Source organism: Apis mellifera, linkage group LG6 (assembly GCF_003254395.2).
Source record: "Apis mellifera strain DH4 linkage group LG6, Amel_HAv3.1, whole genome shotgun sequence".
NCBI lineage: Eukaryota > Metazoa > Arthropoda > Insecta > Hymenoptera > Apidae > Apis > Apis mellifera.
The window spans coordinates 4,269,504-4,283,785 of NC_037643.1; the positions used below are offsets into that span (position 1 = coordinate 4,269,504).

Genomic DNA, 14,282 nt, shown 5'->3' on the forward strand with positions numbered 1-14,282 from the left:
ATCCATATTCAACGAAAAACAATTCCATAAACAAACGAAACTTTCGTTACATTTCCCATCCTCCACGGTTCCCATCCCTTCGAAAAATCGAAAAATTCATGAATGAAACAAAAGTTTTACCGTGCAACCCTAATTCCTCGCACGAATTAAAATATAGAGGCAAGTATGGCTCGTTAATTTCGCGTGAATTATAATCTTTAAAATTATGGTATCTTTGTTTTCCCCGAAATTCTCTCGTAACTTTGCTCTTGTTTTGTTCGCGATATATATTTGCTCATAAAAGTTGAGATAACTATTTACGAATTTATATTTACGTTCTAAGATAAATGGATTGAAAATCAAAATAAAAAACGAGAGAGAAATTACGGTCCATTTCTTCTTTTTAATTATTATACGATGAATCAATTTTTGTAGAATCAATAAATATTGCGTCGAATATTTATTACTCGAAATTCCTACTTTTCTCGCTTTGAAAATATAATGTAATAATATTTTAGAAAAGAGGAAGGTAGCAAACAGGAAAACAATTCAATTGGAAGAGAAACAGACGAAAATGCTACGCAAAACACGGAGTAGAAGGCCAAACAGGAAGCCCATAAATCAGTGAAATTCGATAATCTCTTGGAATACCTACGATTTTCCTGCAACACAGTTTAGTACCGACCATTTGAAGTTCGATACGACTTCGGTGGTTAACTCGATGCTTTTGGTATCGAAGTTGTGGGTCTCAGAGCGAGCAAGTTCGACTGGTGGTAGCCAATAATGGCGATTGCTCATGCTTAATATCGATATTGAAACCGGTAATCTGTGAACAACTAACGCCAAATTCAAAGTGTTTCACGATAATTTTCGGCAGAAACTGTTCGTTAAAAATTATTACATCGTTTGATCTTCGTTCTAAAAAGAAACGATTCTTTACAACTTCTGAAAATATTATTTATCGGATGGCCGATACGGATATTTATAAACTTCATTGATATTTTTACACATCGAAATATTTAAATAATATTTTTATAACTCGATAAAATATTTTATAACACGGCAATATAAAATTTCATCGTTCTAAATATATTCTAGATTCGAAATCGAGATACTCGATAATAATTAAAGGAAAAAAAAAAAAAAAAAAAAATACAAAGTTGTAAATGTCCAGCGACACAGCGTGAAAAAGAGGAATGTTTTTTTGCGTTTATGTGATCCGGTATTGCGTTTGAAAAATGGAAAAGACAGATGGAAAGCGGGATAACACCCGTAGAGTGCTTTATGAAAATAGAGTCCAAACGTCGTTATTCTGTTAGTAGCAAGTATCGATACTGGATTCCCATTCGAAACGCAATGTTTCCATAAAATACAGGATTCGATTTTCCCCGTTGATATTTATGTGCCTACGTATCGTATTAGATATCGACATTTTATGCGCCTAGAGAAAATATCACGAGCGTAGAAAATCCTATCGCACAAAGTAATGGTTATTTTAATTTCCATCGATAATCCGGAAATGATTGCATGGCGAATTAAGTCGAAAGAAAGAGGAATGAATTCTTCATTGATTCTATTTTCTCTAAAAATACAAATTAATTCTATCTCATTTATGATATTAAATATTCAATAATTATAACAGACACAAAAGAATATTACAGCGTTAGATGATAAAATGATCGAGTGATAGATTTTGCAATATAATTTTTTATAAGAGATTTTATAAACAGCCTCTTTATTAATAATCTTTTTATAAATTACAAACACGACCATATACGATTTAAACACAGTTTCTTTTCATTTTAGCTATCCTTTGACTGCTTAAAATGAACATTAAATATGCACAGTTTGCTACAACTATGTAAATGAATGTAGAATGTAATTAAAAGTTTACGAGATAACTAAACTTTTTGATTTTCTAGGATTCTATTTTATTATTATTTATTCCTTCGATATAAAAAGATATTTTCTTAATTATTTGATTTCAATTGAATTATAATATAAATATTAAAAGAATTTAACAAGAAACGATAGATAAATTAAATAAAATTATTCATATGAATTAAGACATATTTCAATTTTTTCTTGAATCCATTTCAATAATATTTTATAATTCATGAATGAAGGAAATGAATCTAAAAATCTAAATTCCTGAATTAAAAGTTTACACGTACAACTGATGAACCTTTTCAATATTTAAATTCGTATGAATAAATGTAATAATATTCATTTAATTTCTAAGATAATTTTCTTTGACACACCTCATTTTTTTTTTCAAATATCAACTTCATAATCATTATGATCTTCGAATCGTTATAAACTTTATCATCAAATATTTCAATTTATCGTTCAAAATTGAATCTTTCAGAAATTTGTGCAATACGCATAAAATAATTTACCATTATATAGGATATTTCGTATTGTGGAATTGGCCACGTTTTCCGATGCAAATGGGTTAAATCAGCGAAAACGCGTTACAGAACTGTCTAGATAATGGAACTATTGTGTCGATCGAATGAAACTTTTCTTCCGTGGAAAGATCGGCCAGCCGGAAATTTCCCTTCGATCGATTTTATCTCTATTGCTCGAAATCAGGATTCATTCTACTTGGTTAACGTCCTCTTTAACTGATTATCTAAATAATTGCAACGAATCGATGTTTAAATGATGAAGCTTCATCGAAATATTTATTGTTTAAATTTAATTTACGTAAAAAGTATGCAAAACTTCTCCGATTTTATTCTGTCGAATGAAAAATATTTGCTTACATATAAAAAATTTTTTCTTGGATCCGTTTAAAGTGGAAAGGAATATCTCAAGATGAGAAATCATTGATTTATTTAGAATTAAACTTCATTCTTTATATTTAATTTGCGAAGAAGTAAATAATTCGTGCACGTATTTAAAAAAACTAGAAAAGGATATTCATTAACTTATTTATTAAAGAAAAAAGAAATGATCCAAACCATTGATTCTTATCACAGTTTGCAAATAATCCATTATCCTTTATCTTTTGCAAACCCAGGCAATTTTATTGGTTTCTCAGCTACGTATTCCATATCTAAAATTTTATCTTGATAATACTGTACGCTTTCAAACGAGGGCATACAATGAAATTTCAATTTCCATTCCGTGTGTTTTACGTTCTCTCTGTTTTTTCACGGCCGGCCACGGTATTAAATTTAGATTTGTTCACTTCTGTAACAGAGTATGGCATGAAAAGCAGCTCGAAAGTTTCGGTGGGGCGACTGTTAAATTAAACATCAGGAAGTATTTCGGAGTACCGGTTGGTTGCTGTTTAGTGCTACACAAAAGGGCGAAGTTCGTACGTATATGACTATAAAGAGTGGCTGTTCCTTTGCGCACAATTCTGGAAATCGAAGTTTCGACGTACAATTCATCAAATCGGGAAATATCATGGGACAAATAAAATGAGTTATGGTCACCAGGAAACTACTTAATCGCATTATTTTATATCGCGATACTTATATGTGAAAACTTTCGAAATGTGAAATCTAAATATTTTATATTTGGATATATTCTTGCGATTGGAATCAAAGTGACGATCATATTTCACGTTTTTATGATAAAAGTTAATTTAATTAATTCTGTCGAAAGTTTCTTTCGATTTTTGATAAATTGAGAGGTTTATTTAGTGTAACAGTGTGACAATTAAGAACTATTAAGACTTTTATGAAGTAGTAGTGTTACAATAAAAATTATGTAAAGAGTTTAAAATTTTTTTTAGAAACATATCTATAGTTGATCGATTATCGAATCGAATATTATTATAATATTATTCTCGAAATCTGTATACTGTAAATTTATGACGATAAATATTGTATTTAGTGTACAATGATATATACTTAATGATTTTTTTTTTTTTTTATTTTTTTACACGCAAAACAAATACGCAAAACTTTCTTCCGAGCAGCCGTCACTTCTTTCACATCGCGTCGTTTTTACCCGTTCCAATAAGAAACCGATGCTAATTGAACCGGCTCGAATAAAATAGTCGAACGACATTTACGATCCATTTACGAAATCGAAACTGTTCCGCGCTTGTGCCGGTTCCGAACAAGAAAACGCGCATAATCTCGAAAGAAAATTTATCACGGACCAGGGTGGGCGCTCATAAATTGTGCCGATAAGAAACACAGCACGTTAGCAAAATTTAATCTCACGTCCGCTTCTCGCGTTTCATGTGACATTTAGCAGAAAAAAAAAAAGAGGAAGAAGAAGAAAAGGAAACGAGAGAATAAAGAGGATCCGAGGAAGAAGGAATTAAAAAGGAAAACGTGGCACGAGTGAGAGAATAACAACGTTTCAAAAAATTTCAAAATTAATTTTTCCAATTAGCATGGAATTGCTATTCGACAATATACAATAAAATAATCGTACGTGTAATGAAGGAGAAAGGAAGATGTCATTTAAAAATAAGAGGTTCAAGGAAAATACGATAAAAATGACTGATAAAATTAATTTGATTATAATTATAAATGCGAATAACGTAAATAATATATGAATAGATATATGTATTTTTTTTTTACGTATATCTATTTCAAAAAGAAAATATATTTTAATTATAAATCCACCAGTTCTGACGGATCTAGTAATCAAAGCGTGAAAAGTTAGAAAATTTCTTTACGTGAAAATATATTAAAATAGATTGCCTCGTTGAAACAGACTCGGAAATTAATTGAAATCTCTATATAAATAATGAATTTTTAATAACGCAGTCTTCGTAGCTATCTCATTCTTGGAAAAAAAAAAAGGAAGAAAAGAATCCAATTCCACCCCTTTCTCGAATAACGCATACACGCGATAACCGAATGATTGCGATTATCTAGCGTGATTCCGGGTTCTAGTAGTGATTTATGGTTGGTCGAAACAATAAAAAAGAGCATACTAATGCGGTAATTATGCTAATAATAAACGTTACACGACATTACGCGTTTAACACTCTTGCTCCCTGGTATACACAGTGGTGATTTAACGTAACAACACGAGCGCGTAAATTTAGCAATTTGCATGGTGCCACGTTATTTCTCCACTGTCTTCCTGTTACCAGGATTTATGCCGCCACTTTTAATCCAATTCGTCCGAATATCGTTTACACGGGACGAAAAATAGGCCAGGCTAATGGAGCCGGGACAGAAACAGCGTTAATGGATAAAAAGATAAAGGGACGATCCGTAATCATCATTTATATGCATGGCATGTCGAATATCAAGGCGACGTTAATTTGCATGTTAAATATCATTTAGTACAGTATCTCTCAAATGACTGTATGGAGAAACGTGGATTTTTAATTAGGATAAGGAATAAGTGTTTTTTGGCCTTTGAATACCAAGTGGGATACACACGTTCCATTATGTTGTTACAATGTTGATTAAAAATGTTTTTATATTTTGAAAATGTTCTATCCTATCTTTATTTCTTGCACAGAGGGGACAGACTAGGATTGATGTTATCAATCTTTATTTAATTTAAAAAAAAAAGATATATTTATTTTCGAGATAATAATAAAAAATATACGATAATTATTTTAAAAGATTATTTAAGTTAATCTTTTTGTAAGATTAAATGTGATGAGAATACTCCAAGCTTCGCGAATGTAAGTACTCTCTACCATTGAGATATCCGATATGTCTCTTATCATTTTTCAAAGGTCCCCACGCAGAACTGTCGCGCACACGCTCCTACCTAACTGCAAATAAAACCCATCCTCTTAAACCAATTCACGTCGAAATAATGGAAATCTGCGAGAAAAATCTCTGATTTTGAAACTGACAGACGTTCAACACAGAAATTACTCGACAATAATCTATAGTCTATATAAAATATACTCTAAAGAATATTCAAAAATCTATCCAGGATATAAATAAGAGACGCGTCATTTGGATCAATCGAAGGAACGTGATTTTAATTTTGATATATTTCGATAAATAATAAATAAAATTATTTTCTCATTATATTTTTGTTACTCGTGCGATCGATAAGATGATGAACTTTGATTCGAACGCGTGTTACCGATAAAGAGAAAGCTGAATCAATCAGTGACAATATGAGAAACACTGTCACGGATTAACGTCACGTTTCCACGTTGCAATCGTAGCGCCGCTTCATCGGAACAATCGCACAGGTAATGACAATAATTGTAAAGCGATTTAAGCGCGCCACGGTTGCATTAGCCGGCCCGTTATCATTACATTGGCCATAAGTTATCCCGTGAAATTTAATTAGAAGCAGTGTACGACAGCAAAGATCACGCGCACATTCATCGAATATCGGCACAATTTCTTTCGCGTTATTGTGATCGATGATCATCGATGAAATTGAAAAGTATTCTTAGAGAATTTGCGTGAAATTTAAAATAATAAAATTTATAAAAGTAATAAAGGTAACAGGATGAAACGAGAAAATATACATCAGTTTTCAATATCGTAAATGATATATTAATTTTCTTGATGTTCGTACGTTGCAAATTTCTTGTATAAATTATTATTTTTCTTTTTTTTTACGTGGAAAATAATTGGTAGGATGGTAGTCATTATAATTAAAAAGTTAAAAAGAAATTTGAATAATTTGAAAAATTTAAAAAAATATGATACTAGTGATATCCTTTATCCGAAAAATTTGATAGAAATATTTGCATACCGCGGATATTAAAATAAATTTCTATGCATAGATGCATAGAATTTTACGTATTTTTCGAAAATCTGTATTTTTTCATTATTTTCTTATATCTATAAATTAATCTCTATCCTAAATTCTCTTAAATCATCCAGTATAAAAGAAAATATTCCAGTACTTTAATTTCCAGTACTTTTGTTTCCACAAAATGAAAACATCTTCAACGATATTAAATATACGCCTGTCCCAAAGGCGTAACTAATCGACATATCGTACAAGAGCGCTCAGTCGAGTTATACAATTTCATCATCACACGTCCAAATGGCAGCCATAATTTTCCGCGCGAAGAATCTACCTGACAGCCCCCTCTGCGTAGTTGCAGAAAGCATCCTCGTGCTTGCCTTTCTTTTTTCTTTCTTTTTTTTTTTTTTTCTTGTCGACGGAGAAACGAGGCAAAACGAAACGAAGGAGAAGAAAATAGAGAAGAGAAAAAGAGAAGAGAGAGAAAACGAAAAAATGGAATAAAGTCGGCGGAATAGCAGAAGACTAGGGGAGGAAAAATAGAGGTGGAAACTCCGACGACATCGCGTCCAACGGCACAGAAAACGTTTCCCGCCAGTGATTTAGAGTCATAATCCGCGTGCAAGCATACCGGAAACTCGGTTTCTCAGTCCACGGACGCATGAATCTCTTCTTTCCCCGAATCGGACACGGGGGGGATCGATAAAATCTGTTCCCTCGAAGGGAAGTAGGTGAATGTTACGCGCCACTCGGAACTTTAACCCTGCTGTTCCGTTCGAGTCTCATTTATTCGCTACTTTATTGTTCGCAAGAGAGCAATCTTATCGTCTCGTGACTTTATTACTTAGTTATCGTTTTAAAAATAAAATTTTTTAAGCTTTTAATTTTTTTTTATTCATTGATCTACTATTTGGATCATTATAACTCGAGATATTGTTATTATTATTATTATTTATAATTAAAATATATAAAAGTATTCAAAATAATTTGATGTATTGTCGTGCAATCGTTTTCAGATCTATTTTTCACAAATAAATAAATTGCTTAATAAAACTACAAGATTATATTATTTCTAAGTAATAACAAAATAATTCAAATTTGATTCCATTCACCGTTCTATCGGTCTAACATGAGTCTATACATATAGTAATGATAGTCAAATAGATCCAAATAAGTTCAAGTATGTATGCGTTAACCACGAACGAAACAGCATCGTTAAAATCAACCCCAATGAGAAGAGACTTGTTCAACCCGATATTCAAAGGAATCTCTTCTTGGCCGAGATTTATATAAAGTAATGAAGGATAACAAGTGGCGGGTGCTCGCAATGTATGGCGGAGAGGATGTGGCGTATATTAAGTTATTTTGACTGAAATTGCACTTAGCGATGGAATTTATTACATTGCGATAAGGCTAGATGAACGCGTAACGAGCAGTTGAGAGAACGGAGCATAGGGAAGGGATATTATACGATTACGTAAATAATGTGGGATTAAACGTGTTTAATATTTTATCATTTAATGCGTATGCTCCTTTTCTTTCTTTTTCTTTTTTTTTTTTTTTTTTTAAGGAGTATGAATTATTTATAATGAACGTTTCACGTTATTTATTAATGAAGGTAAAAACACGTATTTCTGAAATTTTGCTCTCTTATCTGGGAATAATTTAGATTAAATACGATATTCTTCTTCGTGTGGATTATTTCTTAATTCGAATGTGTATGATTAATGCAAATTGCGATAAATTTGAAATGTAATAAAACTAGAAATAACATATCGATAAAGGAAATATAAGAATATAAAAATATTGTATCACATATTTTATATATCGAAAGAATTATTCTTTACAATCATTATAAAATGATATTATGTAAAACATGAATATTAAATTATATCTTTCATCGAAAATTTTATTACATTTTATATTTTTCTCCAAATCCAGTTAAATTTTATATCAATCGTATATTATTTTCTCATACATATATGTACAAGCTTTCTTGTACATAGATTATGCATTAATACAAAAATTATTTTTTTTTTAATTCTTGTATTATTTAGTGACGTATCAATAAATTAAATGAGCCTAATAAATCTAACAAAATCGTTGCAAATAATAATTTATTCCAAAAGTAAACGCATCCATCTCGTAACTTGCCTTAAAACTCCATTAAACGTTATTAAAATTCCAAAAACTTTGAACCGCTATAACTCCGAAGATATTGACTTTTTGATAACGGATAAGGGATCGTTAGAAGCGCGGGACCTTACCCTTTAAAATGCTTTTTTATTCGTCCCGATACGATTTCCGGTTGCCGAGATATTGTCGTGTAAAGCAAAGGGTAATTTTTAATCTTTTTACTATCTCCGTCCTTGTCACTTACTCGGAACTCTCGCTCGCACCTCGTCTCACCGACCTACCCCAAACTCCAGACAAGCGACAGACGTAATTCCTAGAAATTGCTAGCGTACGCATTTCCAGGAAAAAATTTAGGTCACTGGGCCGCGAGTCCATTCATAACTTTCGCGCTGTCTTAAGCGCTATGGAAACTTTAAATCTTTATATCTCGGCAACCGATTGAGATATCGGGATAAAACAAAAAGCAATTTCAATGGGATGGTTTCCTCTACTTTCTGACGGGGTTTTCGTGATAAAATTTTTACTTTCTTTTGGCATTTTTTTACATCAAAAATCAAGATTTAGTTTGTGATTTTACGTGATTGTAATGGGTTTATCGCGATAATCTAAAATATATGCAGATTTAAATTAAATTTAATTGAAATTTATATATAATAAATACACAAACAATGATTTGTTTCATTTGTTATTCCATATTAATATTTTACACAGAAGAGAAAATTACACGTATGCATATATTTTACATAATTTAGCATATTCCGCATTGATATTAAATATTTTCTACATTTTAATTGAATATTTAAACAAATTGCATAACCTATAATTCACTAATAATACTTATTATTAGATAATAAAATCGCGAAATTGTTTTAAAACTACAACAATTTATAAATTTAACTTCTTCGAATGATTCCACTGAAAAACTTCAACGATATTAATTCGAATTTTCAGGATTTGATAACACAGGATTCAACGTATGAGAAAGAGTGACTATGCATTTCACTGGAATCGAATATACGTCTTACCAAAGTTACTATTAGATAACGGTAAACCGAAACTGTCACAGCTTTTAACGAGCCAATAACGTGGTAAAATATTTGTAGATCGACATGTTAAAACGTTGGTATAGCATTCGCGTTCAACGAAAGCAAGCTTGGATTAGAAGATTGGATGTTCGTTCCAGGTTGCTCCTAATAAATTTCCTGTTTACTTGGCGATAAGAAACACGCAATGAGAACACCCCTATCCTTTAAATTAGACATTTAACATTGCCTCACCGACTCACATCTTTCAACGTCGCCAAAACAAGGCCTCGTTTCAAAGCGCGATAAACTTAACTGCCGAATTGTTTTACGAATTATCTGCCACTTATCCAAAGGGCTTTGGGTTGCTCATCACTCGCTTAATCTTAATTGACTCGCTTGAACGACTACCGAACCACCATTTCCCCCTTTCTGTGCATCTTCCTTCTTGTTGAAAATAATCGGATCTTGATTAAATTTAAAAGGAAGAAAGACTTTGTTATAGCATTGGGATAAAATGTAATCGAAAAGAGAGACGATAAAAACAACGTTTGTTCAATTTCAATCGTAAGAATCTATAACAACGATGAAAGAATGAAATATGATGAATGAAAACCAAATTATCCCTCGCAATAAAGCGTGAAATTAAAGAAGAATCTCCAGGATCAGAAATAAAAAATAATTGCATTCCAATTTCTAAAGATTTGGAGGAAATTTTTCCCAGAAATATAAACAATTCTACCACAGCTATTACTCTTAAATATTTATCCTTTTGTGTCCAATCATCGAGGCCTAACATCAGTAAAAAAAAACTCCTTCCTTCTTTTCCATAATCGAATCTTTCTCCTCTCTCTCGTTCCTCCTCCTTTCTCCTCCCGCGTTCAATTTCATCATCGTCACTATCATCAATGGCTACAGTTCTCTCTCCCCCAAGAGAAGAGAGAGAAATAAACAGCTTACCGAGAAAAAGCATCATTCCCGCGCGAGCAGTATCTCCTACAAGTTTCAGTTTCGCTTCGAAGATCTCTCGAAGACTCCCGGAGGACTCGTTCGGCCTGCGCCGCAACCAGCACTCGAAACATGATCAAAGGGTGCATTCATAATCTGCTACGCGTCGCGGTTTCGCAGGCGAACCCGCGTGCAGATACTTTTTGTAAACAGGATAGGGTTAACGGCGTAATTCCTCGCTCCATATTGTCGGACAGATCGACGCCTATCTACCGAAATATTATTTATTTTTGGTTACGATGAGACCTGAATCTCGAGAGGAGTTGGATAATTTAAGATGACAAGAGCGTAAGAGATTAACACATAAATGAGGACGAAGCCTCATGGGATGAATGAGGCGAAGCCTTGTGTTCTCTAACAACAACCTTGTGTTATGTTCGTAGTCTTCAGCAGGATATAGAAATAATGTTTCTTGATTAGAACGTGTTTGGAATGTTTCTTATCAATTAATGTGTTTAATCTCCTCACGCATCGAGGCGTAAATTCTCTATTTAGATTCTCTATTTTGATCAATCTCGTGATTATAATCGATTTCTGTTATTATGATGCGAGGTATTATCGTGTTTCGATCACATTGAAGCTAAGAAATTGAGTTGTCCTCTTAAAAATATGACAGAGAATTGTTACAATTTTTTTTATACGATTTCATATATGAATACTGAGTGTAATACTGTTTCGATAGTTACGTTTTCTTCTTTAATTTCACTGTACTATAATTAATCATTTTTATATGATAATTTTATTTCGTTATACACGTTCATTGACTACCAAATAATGTCATATTATGATACTAATATAGAAATCGAATACAATAAAATATTCGATCCAACATGGAGAAAATTATGTTCGTGTTTAACCTCGAGCTAAGAATATATCAGACGCATATTACGCGAAAACACGCGTCCTCGGACAAGAGGTTCAAAGACGAGGTGGAGATGATGAAAGGAGACGACGTTGTCGCTTGTCTGAAACTCGGTTTTGCGGAACCGTTGATGTCAGCTCGTTAGGTTAGCTGCGTTACCCAGGTATTATCTTATCACTGCTTTATGAGAGCTTTCGTATTTAGTGAGAACACTTGTTATTATGACTCGCAAGAATGATCGTTTCAATGGAAATTAAATGGTGTCGTTGAGATTTAGTAGCTGCGTAGAAAATGGAAATTTTGACCGTTTAAAATTTGTAAGAATACCTATTACAACATGTAAAAAGTTATAGAGAAAAATTTAGTAAATTATACGAGGAGAGATTTAGAATTCGATTTGTCGAGTTATTCTCTTCTACGATTTAAATCATTATACCTTGGAATTTGTCAAGTTCTTTTTTTTCTTTTTTTTACCTTCTAGAAGAAGTTTGAATAACATTTAGGTATATATATATATATATATATATATATATATATATATATATATATATATATATATATATGGAAAATTATTTACAGATAATTCTAAATACAATAATTCTAAATTGTTAATTCACGTTTCTATGGAGATAGTATATCTATAAATGGAAGAAAGATTTCTAAGAAGACGGTAAAAACGGTAAAAAAAAATAAAGAGAAAAAAAAACGCCTTACAAAGAAATCATTCAAATAGGCAATATATATTAATTCATTTTATTTGTAAAAAATTTCTAATAATCCTAGCTTGTTAATATCTATACTAAAATAGTAAAATAACTAAATTTAATAGCTAATAAATATCAAATGATATTTATGAGATATATACAATACAAAATTCTCTTATCGGTATCTCTAATTTTTCAAGGAAAAAAAAAAAAAAAAAAGAAAAGAACGAATACATCTTAATAGAATAATCGTAAGAGGAGATGAGCTTCGAACAATTTCTAAATAAAAATCCCTTTTTTGCCTCGTAAATATTTATGACTGTGGTCGAGTCGAAAAATATAGGTTGAACGATACACTCGAAACAGCCTCTATACGCTATTAGAAGCCTAAGCTACATTGTGCGGAAAAACACGTTGCAGGTTTATCGACAAATTGTCAGGATACTCACCTCGTAGTATATAATTTTGGTAATTCTGGTCAGCCTCGCTTCCAACCTTGATGAGGCAAGCAAGCCCATCATTTTGCACGAACTCGTGAACCAGGTCCTTGTCCTCCTGCAAAATCAAAGTTTATGGTTAGTATATAAGTGTATAACCAATTTATTCAATACGAAACGAAACTCCTAATCGATCGATTTGGCGCCTCTGAATTTATGGCCTCTCTTTTTTGAAAAATTCTAAGACTTCGAATTTACGAACTAATTCTTACGAATGGAATGGAGAATAATCGTGATCGTATTGAGCAATCGATGATTTTGAGTTTTAATGGCTTTATTTACGCGTTTTGAATCGATTAAACGAAGAATTTTTAAATTAATTTTTATTATATAATATCTGATATTTGTACCTTGTGATTCTAAATTTATTCAAAATACATAATAAACGAGAAATATTTGAATATGTTAAAAATTTTTTTTAATAAAACGTACGATAGTATCACTTTATAACGTCTTGATGGAAAAATAGAGGGCTACTTGTTCTCTCTTAATTAAATTCAACGTCTAATTAACTCGTGTTTCTTTTCCTGTAAACTTTAAAAAGATAGTTTTATAAACTCGGTAACTTTATTTAGTTTAATTAATGAAAAGTACATACATATGAAAGTATTATTTATTTAAAAGATTAAAGTTTAAACTACTTTCATTACTTTCATTAGAAGAAAGGAATGAAATAATAATAATAATAAGCGCATAAATAAATGGAAAAGTTTACCTCAAAATCACTTATTACTTATCTTCAATATTAATTTAAATAACTAATATTTTCTATATAATTTCTTTTATGAACGCAATATTTGAATCAATATTCGATAGAAATTTATGTATCACAAGTATGAGAAACAAATATATTCATTATCATACTCTATAATTCCACGATTATCTAAACTCTATCATTATTAATCATACATTAAGTCCTCTCATATCTTCAAAAATTCAGCAAAAAAAAAAAAATGATTATTAAATACAATTTGTCCACCATAAAGTCAGAATAAAATATCTAAAATGGAGTCAATTATGTCGCCTCCAGCGACAAGCCGTGGATATAATGGTAAATCAATCATCAAGTTTGATTAAACTCGGTCAACGTTTGCCTCGTAGATCATCTCTTCCTTACCACTTTCCAGACTTCCATCGATGGAAGTTCGCGTCCATCGAACAGACGATTAGCCGAGATTAAGAAACGAAATTGAAGGTTGCCGCGGCGATTTCAACGGATAAACCCGTGAAGATCTCGTTCGAAGAGCCGCCTATCTTGGTGGAGAATTGTAATTAATTTCGTCAGCTGATAATTGAAACGATAAGATATTGCTTCGAGATATTGTTTTTAGACGCCCTTCCCCCGCATCCACGATTTATCTTTACGTTGTGGCAATCCTATTGTATCTAATTAAACGTTTGCCTTTGTTTCGCGAAA

General features: G+C 31.8%; 1 protein-coding gene across 3 annotated transcripts in view; it reads right to left on the reverse strand.

The window, feature by feature from the left end:
* LOC409786 (jazigo) overlaps nt 1–14,282 on the reverse strand; it is a 189,278-nt gene that overhangs the window by 26,501 nt on the left and 148,495 nt on the right. For all 3 annotated transcript variants that reach the window (XM_026441389.1, XM_026441392.1, XM_026441390.1), the window contains one exon: nt 12,818–12,923. In XM_026441389.1, coding sequence (XP_026297174.1) covers nt 12,818–12,923 — 106 coding nt within the window. The remainder of the gene's footprint in view (nt 1–12,817; nt 12,924–14,282) is intronic.